Source organism: Schistocerca piceifrons, chromosome 4, assembly GCF_021461385.2.
Source record: "Schistocerca piceifrons isolate TAMUIC-IGC-003096 chromosome 4, iqSchPice1.1, whole genome shotgun sequence".
Taxonomy (NCBI): domain Eukaryota; kingdom Metazoa; phylum Arthropoda; class Insecta; order Orthoptera; family Acrididae; genus Schistocerca; species Schistocerca piceifrons.
In genome coordinates this window covers 433,677,672-433,696,266 of record NC_060141.1, presented here as the reverse complement: position 1 = coordinate 433,696,266, position 18,595 = coordinate 433,677,672, and the positions used below count along the sequence as shown (strand labels likewise).

At 39.3% G+C, this 18,595-nt stretch overlaps 1 protein-coding gene across 1 annotated transcript in view; it reads left to right on the top strand.

The window, feature by feature from the left end:
• Positions 1-18,595, top strand: part of LOC124796459 (PHD finger protein rhinoceros) — a 242,748-nt gene that overhangs the window by 47,068 nt on the left and 177,085 nt on the right. The window contains exon 6 of the mRNA XM_047260682.1: positions 14,046-14,206. Coding sequence (XP_047116638.1) covers positions 14,046-14,206 — 161 coding nt within the window. The remainder of the gene's footprint in view (positions 1-14,045; positions 14,207-18,595) is intronic.

Here is an 18,595-nt window from a genome sequence, read left to right as displayed (position 1 = left end):
ATATGTGTATCATTAGTGACCCAGCTGCGGTTCTAGGTACATCCAGTTGTCAGCAATTCTAGTGTTAATATACTACATGGACAGCAAAGGTCCCAACAGAATGCCCTGGGGCACACCCAAAGTTACTTCTGCATCTAATGAAGACTCTCCATCCAAATAACATGTTATGTCCTCCCTACCAAAAATTCCTCAATCGAGTCACAAAATTCACTTGATACCGCATATGATTATACTTTTGACAATAAGTTAGGTGTGGTACTAAGCCAGACACTTTTAGAAATCAAGAAATACAGCATCTACCCGTTCGCCTTGATCCATAGATTTCAGAATGGCATGTGAGAAAAGAGCGATTTGGATGTCACATGATCAGTGTTTCCAAAATCCATGCTAGTTGGCATTGAGGAGGTCATTCTGTTCAAGATGCCTCATTATGTTTTAGCTCAGAGTATGTCCTAAGATTTTACAACAAATCAATGTCAAGGATATTGGACAGTTGTTTTTTGGATATTGAATGGTAATTTCTACTACGCTTCTTGTAGACAGGTGTGACCAATGCCTTTTCCCAAGAACTGGACACAGCTTTTTGTTCGAGAGCTCTATGATAGATTGTAGTTAGAAGGGGGACTAACTCAGCTGCAAATTCAGTATAGAATCTCACAGGGATTCCATCAGGCCCTGGAGCTTTATTCAGTTTTAATGATTTCAGCTGTTTCTCAACACCTTTGGTACCAAATTTGTGTGTAGTGCAACTGTTCGTGTGACAGTGCATAGTTACCAGTTCAGTAAAAAAAGTATTATGAATAAGTTCTGTGTCAAAGTGTTGGTGATCATTGTAACATAGATGGCAGTTGCAAAAGCAATCTTAATATTAACCTGTGTATATTTTGCACACTCTGAAACCTGTCACTTATTAGCATTTATTGTCCTCTGTTTTATATAATTGGTGTGGCAACCAGAAAATAATTTGTAACATTTACAATAGAAAGTCAAAGTGACTTCATCAGTGCCCCATGCTGTAAGTAAGGTGTAACTGTGATTATAGCTCCAGAGGTTCTTACATTAAGAATGACAGAATGTGAAATATTTTGATTAGCTTATGGAGTAGACAGTCAAATTGCACATTCAGTGGCAAAGAGCATTAAATGTGCAATTATCAATGTGTATGGTGGGTTGTTTCCCACTAATCGGTGGCGTTCTTTTTTCTGTCACTCAACAGTATAAAAAGTGTTTTACGAATATCATGTTCTTCAACAAGCAGTGCTCAAAGTTAAAGCCCACAAATGTGGTAGGAGATTATCTGAATGAACTGTGCATCAGCCCTGCGAGAGTGGACCCTAAAGCTCAACTGATGTTACCCCGCTACCGTGGCATCCTCTGCAGTGACATGTCATGCAGACGTGGTATGGAGGGGGATGGGCTCAGCGGACCACTCTCCCTGCCATTGTTGACTTTCCAGACCTTGGAATTGGTACTTCTCACTTATGTAGTTGCTCAGTTGGCATCTTGAGGTAGAGCTTACGCAATTCTAGTTCTCCCACCAAAGAAAAATCCTTTGTAGTATCAGGAATCGAACCCTTGTGTTCCACATCAGGATCAGCTATATAGGCAGATTGATGTGAATTATATTTCGGAGGTGGACTATAATGTTTGCGCCATCAACAGGAAGAAAATATCTTTGATGTGATAGTGGAACTGCCTTCTCTCAACAAACATTACTTGTGAACACATCTCTGTCAGAGATATTTCATATTGTATTAGTATATTTGACAAATTTCTCCACTTTGAATCAGATATCATATTTCTACTTCAAAAGATAGTGTTATAGCTGAAATCAGAGTTTTGTTCTTTTAGAGGATTAAAACTCTTCCTAATGTGGAGAATTAGATGAGTTGTTGAATACAATTTGTGCTATGTTTGAAAAAGTTCAAGAAATAAACTGAGCTGCCATGTAATTAATCAGCATCAGAACTGTAACTTTCATTATCTATTCACATTCACTTCTTCCAGTCACATCTCCTGGAAATTGGAGATTAATCCAATAACAAGTAATCAATTATGGCAGCCTCTCCATTCTCACAAAAAACAACTAGCGTGTCCTGAATAAAATTCTTTACATGGACACTATAGGAGAATCTAAATGCCATCCATTGGAACTAGATAGGTACTCTTCATCCAACTCACTTGCACCATAATACTATATGACAGTGAATACAATTGAAGAAAGATAATTAGTTCCTACTGATTGTTTGATTGTTGTCTTGTAGATATAAAATGATCAGTAGTGATGCTTGTGAACTGTGAAACATATAGTAGTTCCATTTGAATTGCTATATCTCTTAGATATGGATTTCATAAGATTCCTTTCCTGAGCGTACGTTGTATTCATTTTGGGTGGATTTGTTTTGTTTATTTATTTCAGAAACGAGAAGTTAGATATTCGTTACAGTAATTTACATTTTCATTACAGTATTGTTTGTGAACTTGGCATAAATAAATAAACAAATGAACACAAAGACATATGAAACTCACCGCCGCTTCCTGTCACTCCCCACCCCCTCTTCCACTCCCTCTCTGAAATGAGCATATTTTTACACTATACAGGGTTTGTTTGCTTCACAGTGACCATGCTGCAATGAGAAGTTGCAGTAAATTTGAAAACTTTTGGACGATTTGTTTGGAGTGACCTCTATCCCAGACCCTTATCCTCAAGTGTATCTCCGTCTTCACCCCAACTACATCTCCTTCTAAACCCCCACTCCCCTCACACACACAGACCCTTTAGCGCAGTGTAGCCAAGAATTCAGCTTGCGAACTACGCCCTGGCAAGAGTGCTGTAGCGTTCAGCCTGGCTGCACATTGGTCCCGCTGCCACGGCACAGTATTAGCTTAGAGGTGAAGCAGGAAAACTGCAAACATACAGTATATAAATGGCAATGCACTTGTACTGCATACAGCACGATTTTATATTTTACATTCCTCAACAACATGGATCACAAACAAAAAAATTTTCAGTGTTTTTAGTTACTTTTGGTGCACTGAAGACATAATATAATATTTATATGGTACACACTGTCGGCATACGGTCAGATACAGACAGTTTCACAGATTTTCACACTTAGATTGCCATGTAATCATGTCTTATTTAGTTTCATAATTAAAAAAAGGGTCTTTCACACATGTGTTGAATGAAGTATTGTAACACTTTGGTAACCTCATTATGGAGTCATGGAAACTTTACCTGAGGAAAACGGTGGAGACGTCCAGAATAGTTTTAACATAAATGGATTTGTCATTAAAATAGAAGTTACGTTGCAGATCAATCAGTTACATTTTCGCATACATGGTGACACTTCCAAGTGGTATGGCCAATGGCCTCAAATGCAGCTCAAAAACATGTAACATTGGCAGTGTCCTCAAAATGTTTAGAAAACTATCCTTGTAATTCTTTCAAGGCCACAATGAATTCTTCGTATCTCACATTTTCTTTATTACTAGTGAGCTTGGGGCAACTAGACTGTCCCTTCTACAATGTGATTTTCTTTTTAAATGCTTCCCCATCAAACCATAAATCAGTTATTTCTCACTTTGCAATGTCTTACTGTCTACAGCATTCAGTTAACTCCACAAAAAATGCGAGGTCGGCAATCCATTCCAGATGTTCTAATTTTTGTTCCTGCACTCCTTTTTCCTTCACATATTCAACAGTAGCAGGTATTAAATAAAAAACAATTTTCCAGGCACACCCTTTACTTAACCAACAGACTTAGCAATAATATATAAAGTCTCCATACTCTTAATTCAAATCGATTGAAAACTGTTGCAAATAATGGTGGAATAAAGCATGTGATTTCAGCAATTTTACTACTGGCACCACCAGTTTCTTTATGGACTCCATGCCTGCAAGTTTAGCACAAAGTACTTCTTGATGTAGGGAACAATTAATCCCATTTGTCAATCACAATTTTTTGCTCTTTCCTGGTTAACTAAATCTTTTAATTTTTGCTGCATATTATTGTAATGTTATTTCATAGCAAACTTGCAGTAAACATCAATTATGTGACTGCGTAATAGATGTTGATAATTTTCATCCCTCTCTTTCATTATTCATATTCAGTTTTAGAGGCGTGTGACAGTAGATCACTAGAGTGTCTCCGTTTGTGCAAACAGCCACTGGACATTTGACCGCACTTCACACCACAGACAAATAATGAAGGGTAAAGAACACTGACACCATGTCCCAGCCAAACGGATGAGAGTTGTGCTCACTGAAAAATGCCACACCACAATAACAAATGAAATTTTGCACTTTGCTGGGTACTTATAAGAATGGCTGAGCAAAGCCGAGACAGGACGAACCTCGGTGTCCATGCAGTCTGCGTGTCTGGCATGCTTGCAATTTGACACACTGTGGCTGACCATGTTCTAATGCTTCCCAAAATCCATAAATCTAATCGATCTGGATACCCTATTGTAGATGTTTGCTGTTCTCCAATGGAAAGAATCTCAGCTCTTGTTGACCAACAGCTCCAACTCATTGCCTACTATCTAGCTTTCCATATCAAGGCCACAAAGCAGTCCCACCTCTTAACATTGCCACATTAGCACCAGGATCCCTACTTGTCACTGTTGGGCCACCTGCCTGTAAACCAACATCCCCCATACCAATGTTTTTGTCACTGGCGAAATATACCTATCCCAATGTCTTGCCAGCTATATCTTTATCTATAAACACTTTTGGATTGTGTATGGGAGGAGAGGAGATATATAAATACAAACTAATCCACTGCATGACTGTGGGCACCTACATAGCACCTTCATTTCCCAACCTATTAATAAGCCATGTAGAGGAAATCGTCGTAGCTACCCTTGATCCTAAACTGGTTCAGATTCAGTGATATCTTTATGATCTGGACTCTGGCCTAAGATAGTCGATCCACATGCCTCAACACCTCCTCCCCTATCCACTTTGTTTAGTTCTCCTCTTGTAAGACCTCCACAGACAAGCACTAGGATCTGAATTGGCTCCGCATTCAGATGTTCTCCTTAATACACACACATTAATGCTTCTTTAACCACCTTCATGAACTAGCTACAGAGAAGCACCTCACACACACACACACACACACACGTTACTTTATGTTCCCTTGATTGGAACAACTTAACAATGTTCTTCTGCACCAGGACTCTTGACTTCTTATCATTGTGCCTGGAAATAATGAACTTCCTACCACAGTCTTTCACACTTCTCCCAGGGTGGTCGTCAACTGATCACCCAGTCTACGAAATAGAAAGTATCGGTCACGCAAAATTCAGCTTGCCCTTTTCTTCCATGAAAACCTGTGAAGTATAAATTAACACAGATGAGTATGGAAGACAGTCCCATAATGTTCGAATACAGCTGCTTGGCACAGTCAGTTGCAGAGTAGTATGAAGTGAATCGATGAAGGCAAGTGGTCAAGTTTGGTTTACTGGTAGAATTATAGGAAAACATAGCTTATCTATAAAAGAGACAGCACAGAGAACACTACTGCGACCCATTCTTGAGTACTGCTCAAGTGTGTAGGATCCACACCATGTCAGACTAAAGGAAGACACTGAACCAATTCAAAGGTTTGCAGCTAAATTTGTTAGCAATAGGTTTGATCAGCACACAAGTATTACAGAGGCACTTTCTGAATTCAGATGGGAATCCCTGGAGGGTAGGCAATGTTCTTTTCTCAAGGCACTATTGAGAAAATTTAGTCAACCAGGATTTTAGGCTGACTGTGGAATGATTCTACTGCCACCAATGTACATTTTATGTAAAAACAACAAAGATAATATATGATAAATTAAGGCTAGTATGAAGGCATATAGACAATTATTTTTACGACACTCCATTTGGAACTGGAAAGGAAATGACTAGTAGTGGTACGAGGTACCTTCGCCACGCACCATGTGGAGTATGTATGTAGATGTAGCTATCTTGATCCAGCCTTAAGCCACATCCCCCTCCCCACATATTCATCACATCTCTTTGGAAGAGCCAGGTGGCAGACCTGTGAAATGCTCTCAACTCACACATCTTATTCCAGTCTTGTCACAGGAATATCCTATCCTGTCATAGGTTGGCTGACCTGTGATACCAATTCGATTCTACACAGATTACGTGAAAGAACTTGCCCCCCTTCTAACAGCCGTGTACCGCAGGTCTCTAGAGGAACGGAAGGTTCCAAATGATTGGAAAAGAGCACAGGTAGTCCCAGTCTTCAAGAAGGGTCGTCAAGCAGCTGCGCAAAACTATAGACCTATATCTCTGACGTCGATCTGTTGTAGAATTTTAGAACATGTTTTTTGCTCGAGTATCATGTCGTTTTTGGAAACCCAGAATCTACTATGAAGGAATCAACATGGATTCCGGAAACAGCGATCGTGTGAGACCCAACTCGCTTTATTTGTTAATGAGACCCAGAAAATATTAGATACAGGCTCCCAGGTAGATGCTATTTTTCTTGACTTCCGGAAGGCATTTGATACAGTTCCGCACTGTCGCCTGATAAACAAAGTAAGAGCCTACGGAATATCAGACCAGCTGTGTGGCTGGATTGAAGAGTTTTTAGCAAACAGAACACAGCATGTTGTTATCAATGGAGAGACGTCTACAGACGTTAAAGTAACCTCTGGCGTGCCACAGGGGAGTGTTATGGGACCATTGCTTTTCACAATATATATAAATGACCTAGTAGATAGTGTCGGAAGTCCCATGCGGCTTTTCGCAGATGGTGCTGTAGTATACAGAGAAGTTGCAGCATTAGAAAATTGTAGCGAAATGCAGGAAGATCTGCAGCGGATAGGCACTTGGTGCAGGGAGTGGCAACTGACCCTTAACATAGACAAATGTAATGTATTGCGAATACATAGAAAGAAGGATCCTTTATTGTATGATTATATGATAGTGGGACAAACACTGGTAGCAGTTACTTCTGTAAAATATTTGGGAGTATGCGTGCGGAACGATTTGAAGTGGAATGATCATATAAAATTAATTGTTGGTAAGGCGAGTACCAGGTTGAGATTCATTGGGAGAGTCCTTAGAAAATGTAGTCCATCAACAAAGGAGGTGGCTTACAAAACACTCGTTCGACCTATACTTGAGTATTGCTCATCAGTGTGGGATCCGTACCAGATCGGGTTGACGGAGGAGATAGAGAAGATCCAAAGAAGAGCGGCGCGTTTCGTCACAGGGTTATTTGGTAACCGTGATAGCGTTACGGAGACGTTTAACAAACTCAAGTGGCAGACTGCAAGAGAGGCGCTCTGCATCGCGGTGTAGCTAGCTCGCCAGGTTTTGAGAGGGTGCGTTTCTGGATGAGGTATCGAATATATTGCTTCCCCCTACTTATACCTCCCGAGGAGATCACGAATGTAAAATTAGAGAGATTAGAGTGCGCACGGAGGCTTTCAGACAGTCGTTCTTCCCGTGAACCATACGCGACTGGAACAGGAAAGGGAGGTAATGACAGTGGCACGTAAAGTGCCCTCCGCCACACACCGTTGGGTGGCTTGCGGAGTATAAATGTAGATGTAGATGAAAGCAGTTCTGTCATATACCAATTCTATTTAACATTTGCACAGCTTTTTATGTGAGTGTGGCCTCCAGTAGGAGCCCACCAGAATGAATGGCCACTTGGCCAAAAGCAGAATTGACCACCAGTGGCAGAAGATGTCGAATACGACTACAACATACTCTTATTCAGTGGTTACTTCACAATCTGTGCAATTTGGATTAGATCAAACTCTCCACTCTACAGGTTCTCTGAGTTACTAGATGGAAATTTTCTTACAACTCTTCCTTTTGATCTCGCAGTCCTTTTGAGTTCAATCTCCACTGTAGTTGGGGTCAGGAACAATGGCGGTCGCATTTAGGTTTGTTCTGCGCACCTATTTCATGTATTATCCAATAGCCAAGCATTTCAGTAGCTTTCGAAACACTACTTTGAATGCTGTAGCCAGTGCGAGCATTAAAGATGAGCAAAGCAAGTTATTTAGTGAAATTTAATTCCATTTGTTGGGAGTTGTCATTGCTGATGGTGGTAAGCAGAAAATTCTACACAAGCCAGCTAGAGACATAAATTGCAGGATGCATGCTTTCTTCAAACACAAAGCATGTGTAGGTACTACAAATGTTGCTTGGAACAACACTGCAATGTCGATACATGTCTCGATCTGCGCGGTCCACCACCATTCATGACTCTGCTTATAGTCCCTGTCTCTCATTCAGTTCCATCTCTTTTCCCATACCCTGTCCCCCCTTTGCTTCCACTTCAACCTTTCAATATACGTTCACACTCATGCTGTTGTACGTACCTGCCCACTACTCAATGTATTAACTTCCTCAATTTTCTATGATGTTGAGCCTGGTCATGCACTATTTTTTAAAAGAGTAAACTGCCATTTTACCATGTATTACTATATTTATCATCTGTACTATCTATATTTTGTTTGTATCTTACGTCATTACGAAGTACAATCCTAAAAGTTGTAATTGTGTGGTCCTTACATGCAAAAGGATGTGGGCTCAAATCCTGTCAAGTGCTTTGAAATTTTGTTTTTGTGTAAGTGCTTTGGACTACCTTTACGAACATGAGATAACAATGGTCTAACAACATTTAGCATTGAACTTGATAACCTGAAATCTAGATTCTACAGAAGATAAATATAGTAATACACAGCCAGATGGTGGTTTACTCTTTTAAAAAATCCTCAGTTTTATTAACAGAACTGTGTGTGTTATTTCCCTAAAACTAAAGCGTTCTTTGAGCAACTTTAACTTACATTTCATTTTTCTTCTGTAACTATGTAATAAGATTACTGTCTTGTTTGAGATTCTTTTACAAGAAATATGTTTTGGTTTATTTCTTGGAATCACTTTACATAAAATCGTAAATCAGACTTGTTTAAAATAAGCAGGTACATCTGCCCTGCCAAAGTAGCTTAAAGCTGTTGTCCACACTGGGTTGTGCAGCCAGTGGACCAAATTGAATTAAAAATTGTATGGATGTTTCTGTGCCCACGTTTAACCATTCATTTTCATTTATGGTACATATGAGTAATAGTAAGAATTCACTTCTTAATTATGTAAGGCATTAATGTTGGCAAATCGTTGCATAATTTTCCTCCATTTAATTCCTTTACAAGGGTATCAGAGGAATAAGTTACAGTAGAAGTTGTATTGCCAAGTAAATGGAAGTAAGTGTCCTAGATCACAACACGTCATGAGCAGCACAGAGAAAACAGCAGGAGGATCTTGGTTGATAAGGACAGTATTTGACAATATTTTACAACGAAATCCCCCCCCCCCCCCCTCTCTCTCTCTCTCTCTCTCTCTCTCTCTCTCTCTCTCTCTCTCTCTATATATATATATATATATATATATATATATATATATATATATCATTGAGATCCATCCTTCATGAAATCCTCCCCACTCCACCAAGAGTGTCTTTCCGCCGTCCACCTAACCTTCGCAACCTCTTAGTTCATCCCTATGAAATCCCCAAACCACCTTCCCTACCCTCTGGCTCCTACCCCTGTAACCGCCCCCGGTGTAAAACCTGTCCCATGCACCCTCCCACCACCACCTATTCCAGTCCTGTAACCCGGAAGGTGTACACGATCAAAGGCAGAGCCACGTGTGAAAGCACCCACGTGATTTACCAACTGACCTGCCTACACTGTGAAGCGTTCTATGTGGGAATGACCAGCAACAAACTGTCCATTCGCATGAATGGACACAGGCAGACAGTGTTTGTTGGTAATGAGGATCACCCTGTGGCTAAACATGCCTTGGTGCACGGCCAGCACATCTTGGCACAGTGTTACACTGTCCGGGTTATCTGGATACTTCCCACTAACACCAACCTGTCAGAACTCCGGAGATGGGAACTTGCCCTTCAGCATATCCTTTCTTCTCGCTATCCGCCAGGCCTCAATCTCCGCTAATTTCTAATTTCAATTTGCCGCCGCTCATACCTCACCTGTCTTTCAACTTCATCTTTGCCTCTGTACATCCGCCCCGACTGACATCTCTGCCCAAACTCTTTGCCTTTACAAATGTCTGCTTGTGTCTGTGTATGTGTGGATGGATATGTGTGTGTGTGCGAGTGTATACCTGTCCTTTTTTCCCCCTAAGGTAAGTCTTTCCGCTCCCGGGATTGGAATGACTCCTTACCCTCTCCCTTAAAACCCATATCCTTTTGTCTTTCCTTCTCCTTCCCTCTTTCCTGACGAGGCAACCATTGGTTGCGAAAGCTAGAATTTTGTGTGTATGTTTGTGTTTGTTTGTGTGTCTATCGACCTGCCAGCGCTTTTGTTTGGTAAGTTTCATCATCTTTCTTTTTTTTTATATATATATATATATATATATATATATATATATATATATATATATATATATATATATATAATAGAGGGAAACATTCCACGTGGGAAAAATAAATCTAAAAACACAGATGATGTGACTTACCGAACGAGAGTGCTGGCAGGTCGATAGACACACAAACAAACACAAACGTACACATGAAATTCAAGCTTTCGCAACAAACTGTTGCCTCATCAGGAAAGAGGGAAGGAGAGGGAAAGACGAAAGGATGTGGGTTTTAAGGGAGAGGGTAAGGAGTCATTCCAATCCCGGGAGCGGAAAGACTTACCTTAGGGGGAAAAAAGGGGTATACACTCGCGCGCGCACGCGCGCGCGCGCGCACACACACACACACACACACACACACACACACACACACACACACACACACACACACACATCCATAGACACAAGTAGACATTTGTAAAGGCAAAGAGTTTGGGCAGAGATGTCAGTCGAGATGGAAGTACAGAGGCAAAGATGTTGTTGAAAGACAGGTGAGGTATGAGCGGCGGCAAATTGAAATTAGCGGAGATTGAGGCCTGGCGGGTAACGAGAAGAGAGGATATACTGAAGGGCAAGTTCCCATCTCCGGAGTTCTGACAGGTTGGTGTTAGTGGGAAGTATCCAGATAACCTGGACGGTGTAACACTGTGCCAAGATGTGCTGGCCGTGCACCAAGGCATGTTTAGCCACAGGGTGATCCTCATTACCAACAAACACTGTCTGCCTGTGTCCATTCATGCGAATGGACAGTTTGTTGCAACAAAAAAGAGTTTCTTTGCCTTTACAAAAGTCTACTTGTGTCTGTGTATGTACGGATGAATATGTGTGTGTGTGCGAGTGTATACCTGTCCTTTTTTCCCCCTAAGGTAAGTCTTTCCACTCCCGGGATTGGAATGACTCCTTACCCTCTCTCTTAAAACCCACATCCTTTCGTCTTTCCCTCTCCTTCCCTCTTTCCTGATGAAGCAACTGTTGGTTGCGAAAGCTTGAATTTTGTGTGTATGTTTGTGTTTGTTTGTGTGTCTATCAACCTGCCAGTGCTTTCGTTTGGTAGGTCACATCATCTTTGTTTTCTCTCTCATGCATATGTATTTTGACATCCAGTCAGTCTTCCTCTATAACAGGCTCACTAATTCTGGCTTGTGTGTTGGCTCTTAAATCACAGGTCATCATTGGAATCCTGCTGGTTTGGACTATTAAACTAGTGGCAGGGGGGGGGGGGGGGGAGGGGGAGTGAATTGTTATGATTTAAAGTTCTTAGTCATCAACTGTGTTACATTGTCAAGGATTAAATTCTAAATATATTTGCAATCTTCTATGAAGCAACCGTTCGCAATCTTCCATATGTAAGTTGGCAATGTTAATCCTGATGGCCCTCCTAGGGTACATGCAAAATAAGCGTGTTACTCACAAACTAGGGGCCAGTGTGAGGTAGCTTGAAGCAGTGCAGAAAGTATCCACGTGTTATCTGATGGGGCAGCACACAGTAACAGCATCAAATGCAGTGGACTTGCACCAACTGGCTTGACAGAATGAACGGAACATTCTCTGCCCATTTTTGCACAGCTGGTGACCGCCTTATTATACTAGGAGATTGGAAGCACACACATGCCAGCTGCTCTGCAACCTTTGTTAAAAGATTTGAGATAAATTATTTAGTACCAAAAATTTGATTCATTTGCTTCATATAGTATCATTTGTAGCCTGCGATTTTATGTATGGTATGTGTTAGGCCACATGTTCCAGTATGGTTAATATGAAAAACTTTATTATTTGCCATGACATTTTCAGTGGGGTATTGTATTTATTTTAAGGGCCATTGATGGCTAGTGGATTGAGAATTGGTGTGGGTTTGCAACAACATAAGTGAACATATGCTATTGATCTGTCTTGAAACCAGATGGGTGTTCAATAACACACTGTTTCATCATTTTGTCACAATTGCAACTTCATTAACATGTTAGTGGTGTGAATATGTTTACACTCTGTTGTATATTTCTGAAATAAGCTAATTTTAACATGATAACTGGAGAAGCGTAAGTGTTACTCAAAAATGACCACTGATGAGTTGACACTTCTATGGAGCAAAAAGTGATAAAAGTCTGGAGAAGATAAATTGCTACTTATGTTGCTATTTTAGTGAAATAATGCAATCCCGTATATAGTCAAATGTGGTGAAGTCAATCGACTTTGGACTTTACAGATCATGGGCATTGAACTGTAGTAATCAAATTTTTGTTCTGTTATCATTTGTTCTAACAGAGTGTTAAAAAAAGCCTCAGACTCCTGCATTGCTCAACTTCACTCAACCTGGGGCTGAAGTTTATCGATTATCCTTTATGTGATAATTGTGATTGTTTATGACTCTAGGGTAATTTCAGTTCCGTAACTTTATCAGCAGTGGAAAAATAAATCTAGCATAATAATTGAATTTTCATATTAATTTCAAAGTAACACACAAAGAAAGTTTAAGGATAAAGAAATGTAGTCATAATTTTGCTTAATGAAATTCCTAAAAAACATACTCTCTCCTTCCTTAGCACTAAAAACTGGTTGACCAACTTGCGTTTTACCATGACGCCCATGAATCCTGTTTATCACGGTTCCTTTGGTAATTTTTTACACTCGGGTAGCCTTGTTAATGCTGTTTTTCCTCTTAAAATTTATGTAATACATAGCTCAAAAACATCCACGCTATATTTCTTCAATTCACCCTGATTATATTTGTGCACAAGCAGTATTTTCACACTGACAACTGTTATGATCTCACATGTATGATGCAACAAACAGAACTGCGATGTGTGTGACAAATTCATAAGTTATTGTTCAGACACTTACAATGAAGACTTTGTCATTTCACCACTTTGTTATAGATGGTTGTTACTGCATCAATTGTGTCACATTGTTGCTGCATTCACTAGGTCACATTATTGCTGCATTAACAAATGTTTGTTCATAAAAGAACCACATGAGAAAGGACAGTCAGCTATATAAGTATTCCAATAAGAATTTACAAAGTTTTATTTACGTGTCTGTAAATGAGTAAGTGGTATAGGTTAACTTTTGTTATTGTTCTAGTTGTCATTGCGGAGGGTCAATACGTTACATATATAAGACCTTGACACATGAGTTGTTTTATGCCAGTCATGCGAGTAAGAGTTTTAGCTCATTAAAAAAGTTAAAAAATCGTCAGTCCGTCTGAAAATGGTTAGTGTTCAGATAAAGGTTTGGAATACTGTACATTTAGCCATTGCCACGAATTATGAACTTTCGAGTAGTAAATATAACAAATAACAGAATTTCCATCACCAGTATATAGTTATGTAGCATAATATGTTTTGAACTTAATGGCCAACTCCACTTTAGTGGACAACTTCATCCCATTTGATGGTATTTTTAGTAATGAATGGCTGGGATTGTATTTTAGTTCTATACCTTAATGGCTATACGTACAACTTGGATGTTCCAGCCAGCAATACAGTATGACTTTAACCTATTTCTTAACCACCCAGTCAAGAAACAAATGTACCATGCTTTCATATAGTATTACATTCATCATTGTAAAGCATGTAGAAATGTTAGTGTATGTGTCACATTCAAGCATTGGTTTTCTCCTTAATATAATTGTGTTTCTTTCCAGTCCAAAGAAATACATCCGTATCACAAAGGATGAATTCCTATCAAGTGATGAATATTACTTGTCTAACACTCCAACAAAAGCAGAGAAAGCATGTTCGTATGATTTGGATGACTGTGATGTCGCATGGTTACAACTTCTCAATGGAGAAAGAGCAGCCATGGGTAAGTCTATTCATAGCCAGACCTAAGAAGAAACTGCCTACTACATTTTTCTATAACAGTTGTCATATATAAAAATTACATAAATTCCTATAGTGAGATACAAGTAACTATAATACATCAAAATAAAAGTTTTCCTATGGATGCTGCTGCGATAGCATTTCATGCATGTTGCAGTTTTTTATTGCCTTGACGCAGTATGTAGTGTGGGAAGCATTATGTTCCAGTTAATTATGGGCCTGAAAATGGTGTACCTGTTTTTGGCAAAATTAGCAGCTGTTTCCAATGAAATTAGCCTCTTTATTATTATTAAAAGATTTAACATGCAAATTAAAAGACTGTCACACTTTGTGCCTGAAGACAAGGTCTTAGTGCTTTGACATTGATGGGGATAAAATAATTTATATAGAAAAAAATAGTTTTTATTCTACAAAATGAGAGCTTTTTGACTGATATGTATACTTTTGCAAAAACACTTTTTTCTGAAAGTGTGTTTGGTTGTTTCCTTCCTTTGGTTCTAATTAATCTTTCAAAAAATGATTCATTCTGTTGAGAAGCAGCTGCATTTTTACGCTGGTGAACCTAAATCTTCTCTGACTTGAAGTGTATCTCGACATATTTTCCTTCCCCACTCTATTCAATAATTACAAAAGATGCAGAATATTGATTTTGAATCACAGCATATTAGCATATTACAGAGCCTTTTCATGGGCATTTGTAAGGTGCATGCCCACTAACAAATAAATTTCTGCAAGTCGCTTGCAGAAGCTATTTCTGCAAGTTCTTTCGTGTGGATACATCCCCAGCATGTTGACTTCCACAAGTTTTGTCAACTTACAGAAGTAGCTATTGCAAGCTAGGGAAAACCGTTTCTTCCATCTTGCTGCGAGTATTTGACAATCTTGCCATTGTTGGAAGGTTTTCTGAAAATTACAGAAGTATTGTGTGTTCAGTACCAGTACAAAAATGTACAAGACCAAAAGGAGAATGGGACAAAGACAGAGGGGCAAAACAAATGCACCATTGGAATCCTCAAACAAATATAGTTGGCCACTGCAAACAAGGAAGTACAAAATGAATTTACTGAGTTTTTGTTTCACCAGAAGGAAAAATAGAATGACAGTACAGATGTCTTTAAATTTAAGCTGATTTTTTTTTAATATAGCAGAAACATAAATTAATTACACTTGTCATAAAAGTAATAAATACTTTCTGCAAAAGTTCAAGAGTAATTAAAAGGTCATCTCTTGGTTATACAGATTGCTGCATTTTTGTATTCTGTCTATGAATATTTGATTGTACACCAGAAAAGAGATGTTCAAAACAAGCATATGGTATTGTCAGAAAGTCTTTCATTTGGTAATATTTTGTGATAACTTAAATATGTATCCATTTCTTCACCCAAGCACTTATTTTTATGTTAATTTTTTCGTAACTATTGTTCTTCGACAACAGTACCAATAATAATAATAATAATAATGTAACAATGGTGGCATCTGCCTATTTTTAACAAAGACACTGTAAACTTCCACTTGCCTATCTTACGACACAAGTCTACAGAAACACATCTGCGAGTACTTGCAGCAAGTTTCTGAAATTAATTTACCAAAGCTAATTGTTGAAATAAACTTGTGCAAGTTTTTGTTCTAATGTAGAGACCACAACAAGCACTCGCAGAAGTTACTTGCTAATGGACACACATTTATAGCCATGTGACCCATACTTGACAAAGCTGCAATTAGATTCTAAAACAACTCCTCTCCCATTGTAAGGGTAAACTCTTGGCATGGTCGAAATACCTTGACTAGATTTGTTTTATGGTGCCTGTAGTGCAGAGTGTGAACAGTATAATGTGGCAGTTGGCTGTAAGTGTAAATGAAATAGAACTTAGATTGTCCGAGGGAATAGGCATGGTGCAGGGAACAAACTAGTGCCTCCCGTGCAGGGTAGCCAGCCTACACTTGTGGTCTTTGTTTCTGAAAAATAGTCATGATCATAATCATAGGCAGAAACTTGAAAATGTAGCATCTATTTTTGGCATTTTTTAAAAATTGATTAGAGATGTAAATTCAAAATGTTGTCACTCTTTTTCCTGAAAATAAAGCCTTAATGCTTTGAAATAAGTTTCTGGTGATTGGAGAGCTTTTTGCCTGGAATGTTTCCTTTTGCAAAAACTTCAGCAACTTTTCTTCCAAAATTGTGTGCTTGTTTTCTTCTTTTGGCTCTATTTAAGAGAAGTCAGCCACGAGCACAAACAAGCTCGAATTATGACTCCTGAGGGAGAGGAAACAAGTTTCATCTCCCTCATGCAGGGCAGAGCTTACACCTGTGTTCTACATTTCCACAAAAGCATAACCAACACAGGGCCACAGGGATTGCAGATTCCTTCCGGTGTTGTAAGGGTCGTAATCAAACTCCGTGGTGGACCAGATTTAGTCTGTTCACCCATTTTGAAATAAGAAAAGAAAACAACAAGCAACATGCAACACGGAGCATCTGTAACAGGTACTGCGCAATTACCTGCTAAGGTTGACGGTGTCATAAACGAGGTAGTTCAGGCCCAGACGTTACCAATATTTAACGTAACCGCAGTTCAGAACAACTAGTCCTTAAAACTACCATGTTAATTGTGTCCACATTACAACAACTTTTGAATAGACAGTTGTATGTTCAAAACAAACTGCCATACAGTAGCCACAAAATGGCTACTGTATGGCATTAACATATAAGCATCATAAAATGGTGGTATGAAATATTTTAGTTATCGCACAAGGACGAAGAAAAGATGTGTAAAGGCTTTGTCTGTGGCTGAAAATAGGGAGCTCTTGGGGCATTTGCACTGGATAATTTAGAACAATCACAACAAATGTAAAATCTGGTTATTTCCCCAGGAAACAAATCAAGGGCCTGCATCATACAAATCAAGGTCCTCTGTCATACAAGCTCCAGACTATATGTCATTTGCTAAATATAATCTTAAAGTATTCCTTTGATGAATGCAATTTATGTGTCATTAATAAAGGTTGGCATGTACAGCTTCAAAAAGAAATTGAAATGGAAAACAGTCTGCATGCAGTCAATTGTCAAAAGTGGTTTGCAAATTATTGCTTTTCTTTCAGTTTTCAGTGGGGACGTCATACACAAATATAAGGTTACTGTAAAAGATTGAAGCGATTCCACAGATTTGCTGTTGCTGTATTATTTGACATACTGTCAACAGGGCTTCGCACACACATAGAAACACCTGAAAACTTTTTTCTTTTTTTGTGTATTATGTGTGCTCCACATGTGCCTCCCTACTAATTCTGCAGATATCAAGTCTTTAATCAAGTTTGTCCCACATTCCTTGCAGCATGTCCCTGTCAGTCTGTTCAGAAGCACTGTTGACGTGAGGTCACAGTTCTGTTAGGTTTGTTGGTACAGGAGGCGTAAACACTGAATCTTTCACATAACACCACACAAAAAATTTGCGTGGGATTAGGTTGGGATAATGTTAAGGCAATGACACGAATTGCTGATCATCAACCCCTCTATGACCAGTTCATCAGTTTCTCGATTTCCTGTTTTTAATAATTCATAAGCATCATGATGGAAGTGATGTGAAGACCATGCAGTTGGTAACTGAAGTCCACGGTGCGGATCTCCAGTTGTCACATGATCCAATTTTACAGCTTGTCCAGACACCTGTGGACTGTAATGGTTTTTTTGCAGAGGAAAAAAAAAAATCATAAAGTTTAAACTGCTCTGAAGACATTACCTTTTGGTGAATCTCAAAAGTATTGCACGATAGTGTGGGGCTTCTTTGTCTCCCAGAGTTGCACGTTGTACCTGTTCACTGTGCCATTCATGAAAAATGTTCCTTCATCACTTGAAAAACCCATCCTCTTCCATAAACAGTTGCAACTGTTTGAAAATTCAGTGTGTCTGATTTGTTGTCGGAAGTGAGTTGCTTGTCGCAATTGCAAGTGGTGAGGTTTCAGCTTCAGTCGTTTTCTTAAGATCTTCCAAATGGTCAGTTGTGATATGTTCAGTTCTCTGCTTGCTCTGTTCATCAACCTCTGTGAACTGCATATGAAACTTGCCCTCATGTGGTCAACTTTTTCTTCACTCACTGGAGGTCAACCCATTAATTTCCCTGTGCGGAGGCATCCTAAAGCTTTCAGCTGTGCATACCATTGCTGAATGAAATTTACAGCAGACTAATGTGTATGCATAATTTAGCTCTGAAGTGTCATTGTGCATTTACGGCAGACTAATGTGAATGCATTTCAAGCGCAACATACACTTTCTTGCCACCTGTCGCCATCTTGCCTAATTGTCTACTGTTGCATTCTCCTGGCAGCTATCTAAAGTGGAGCTGCGACAATACAAAATGTTTTGAGTTTTTCTGTA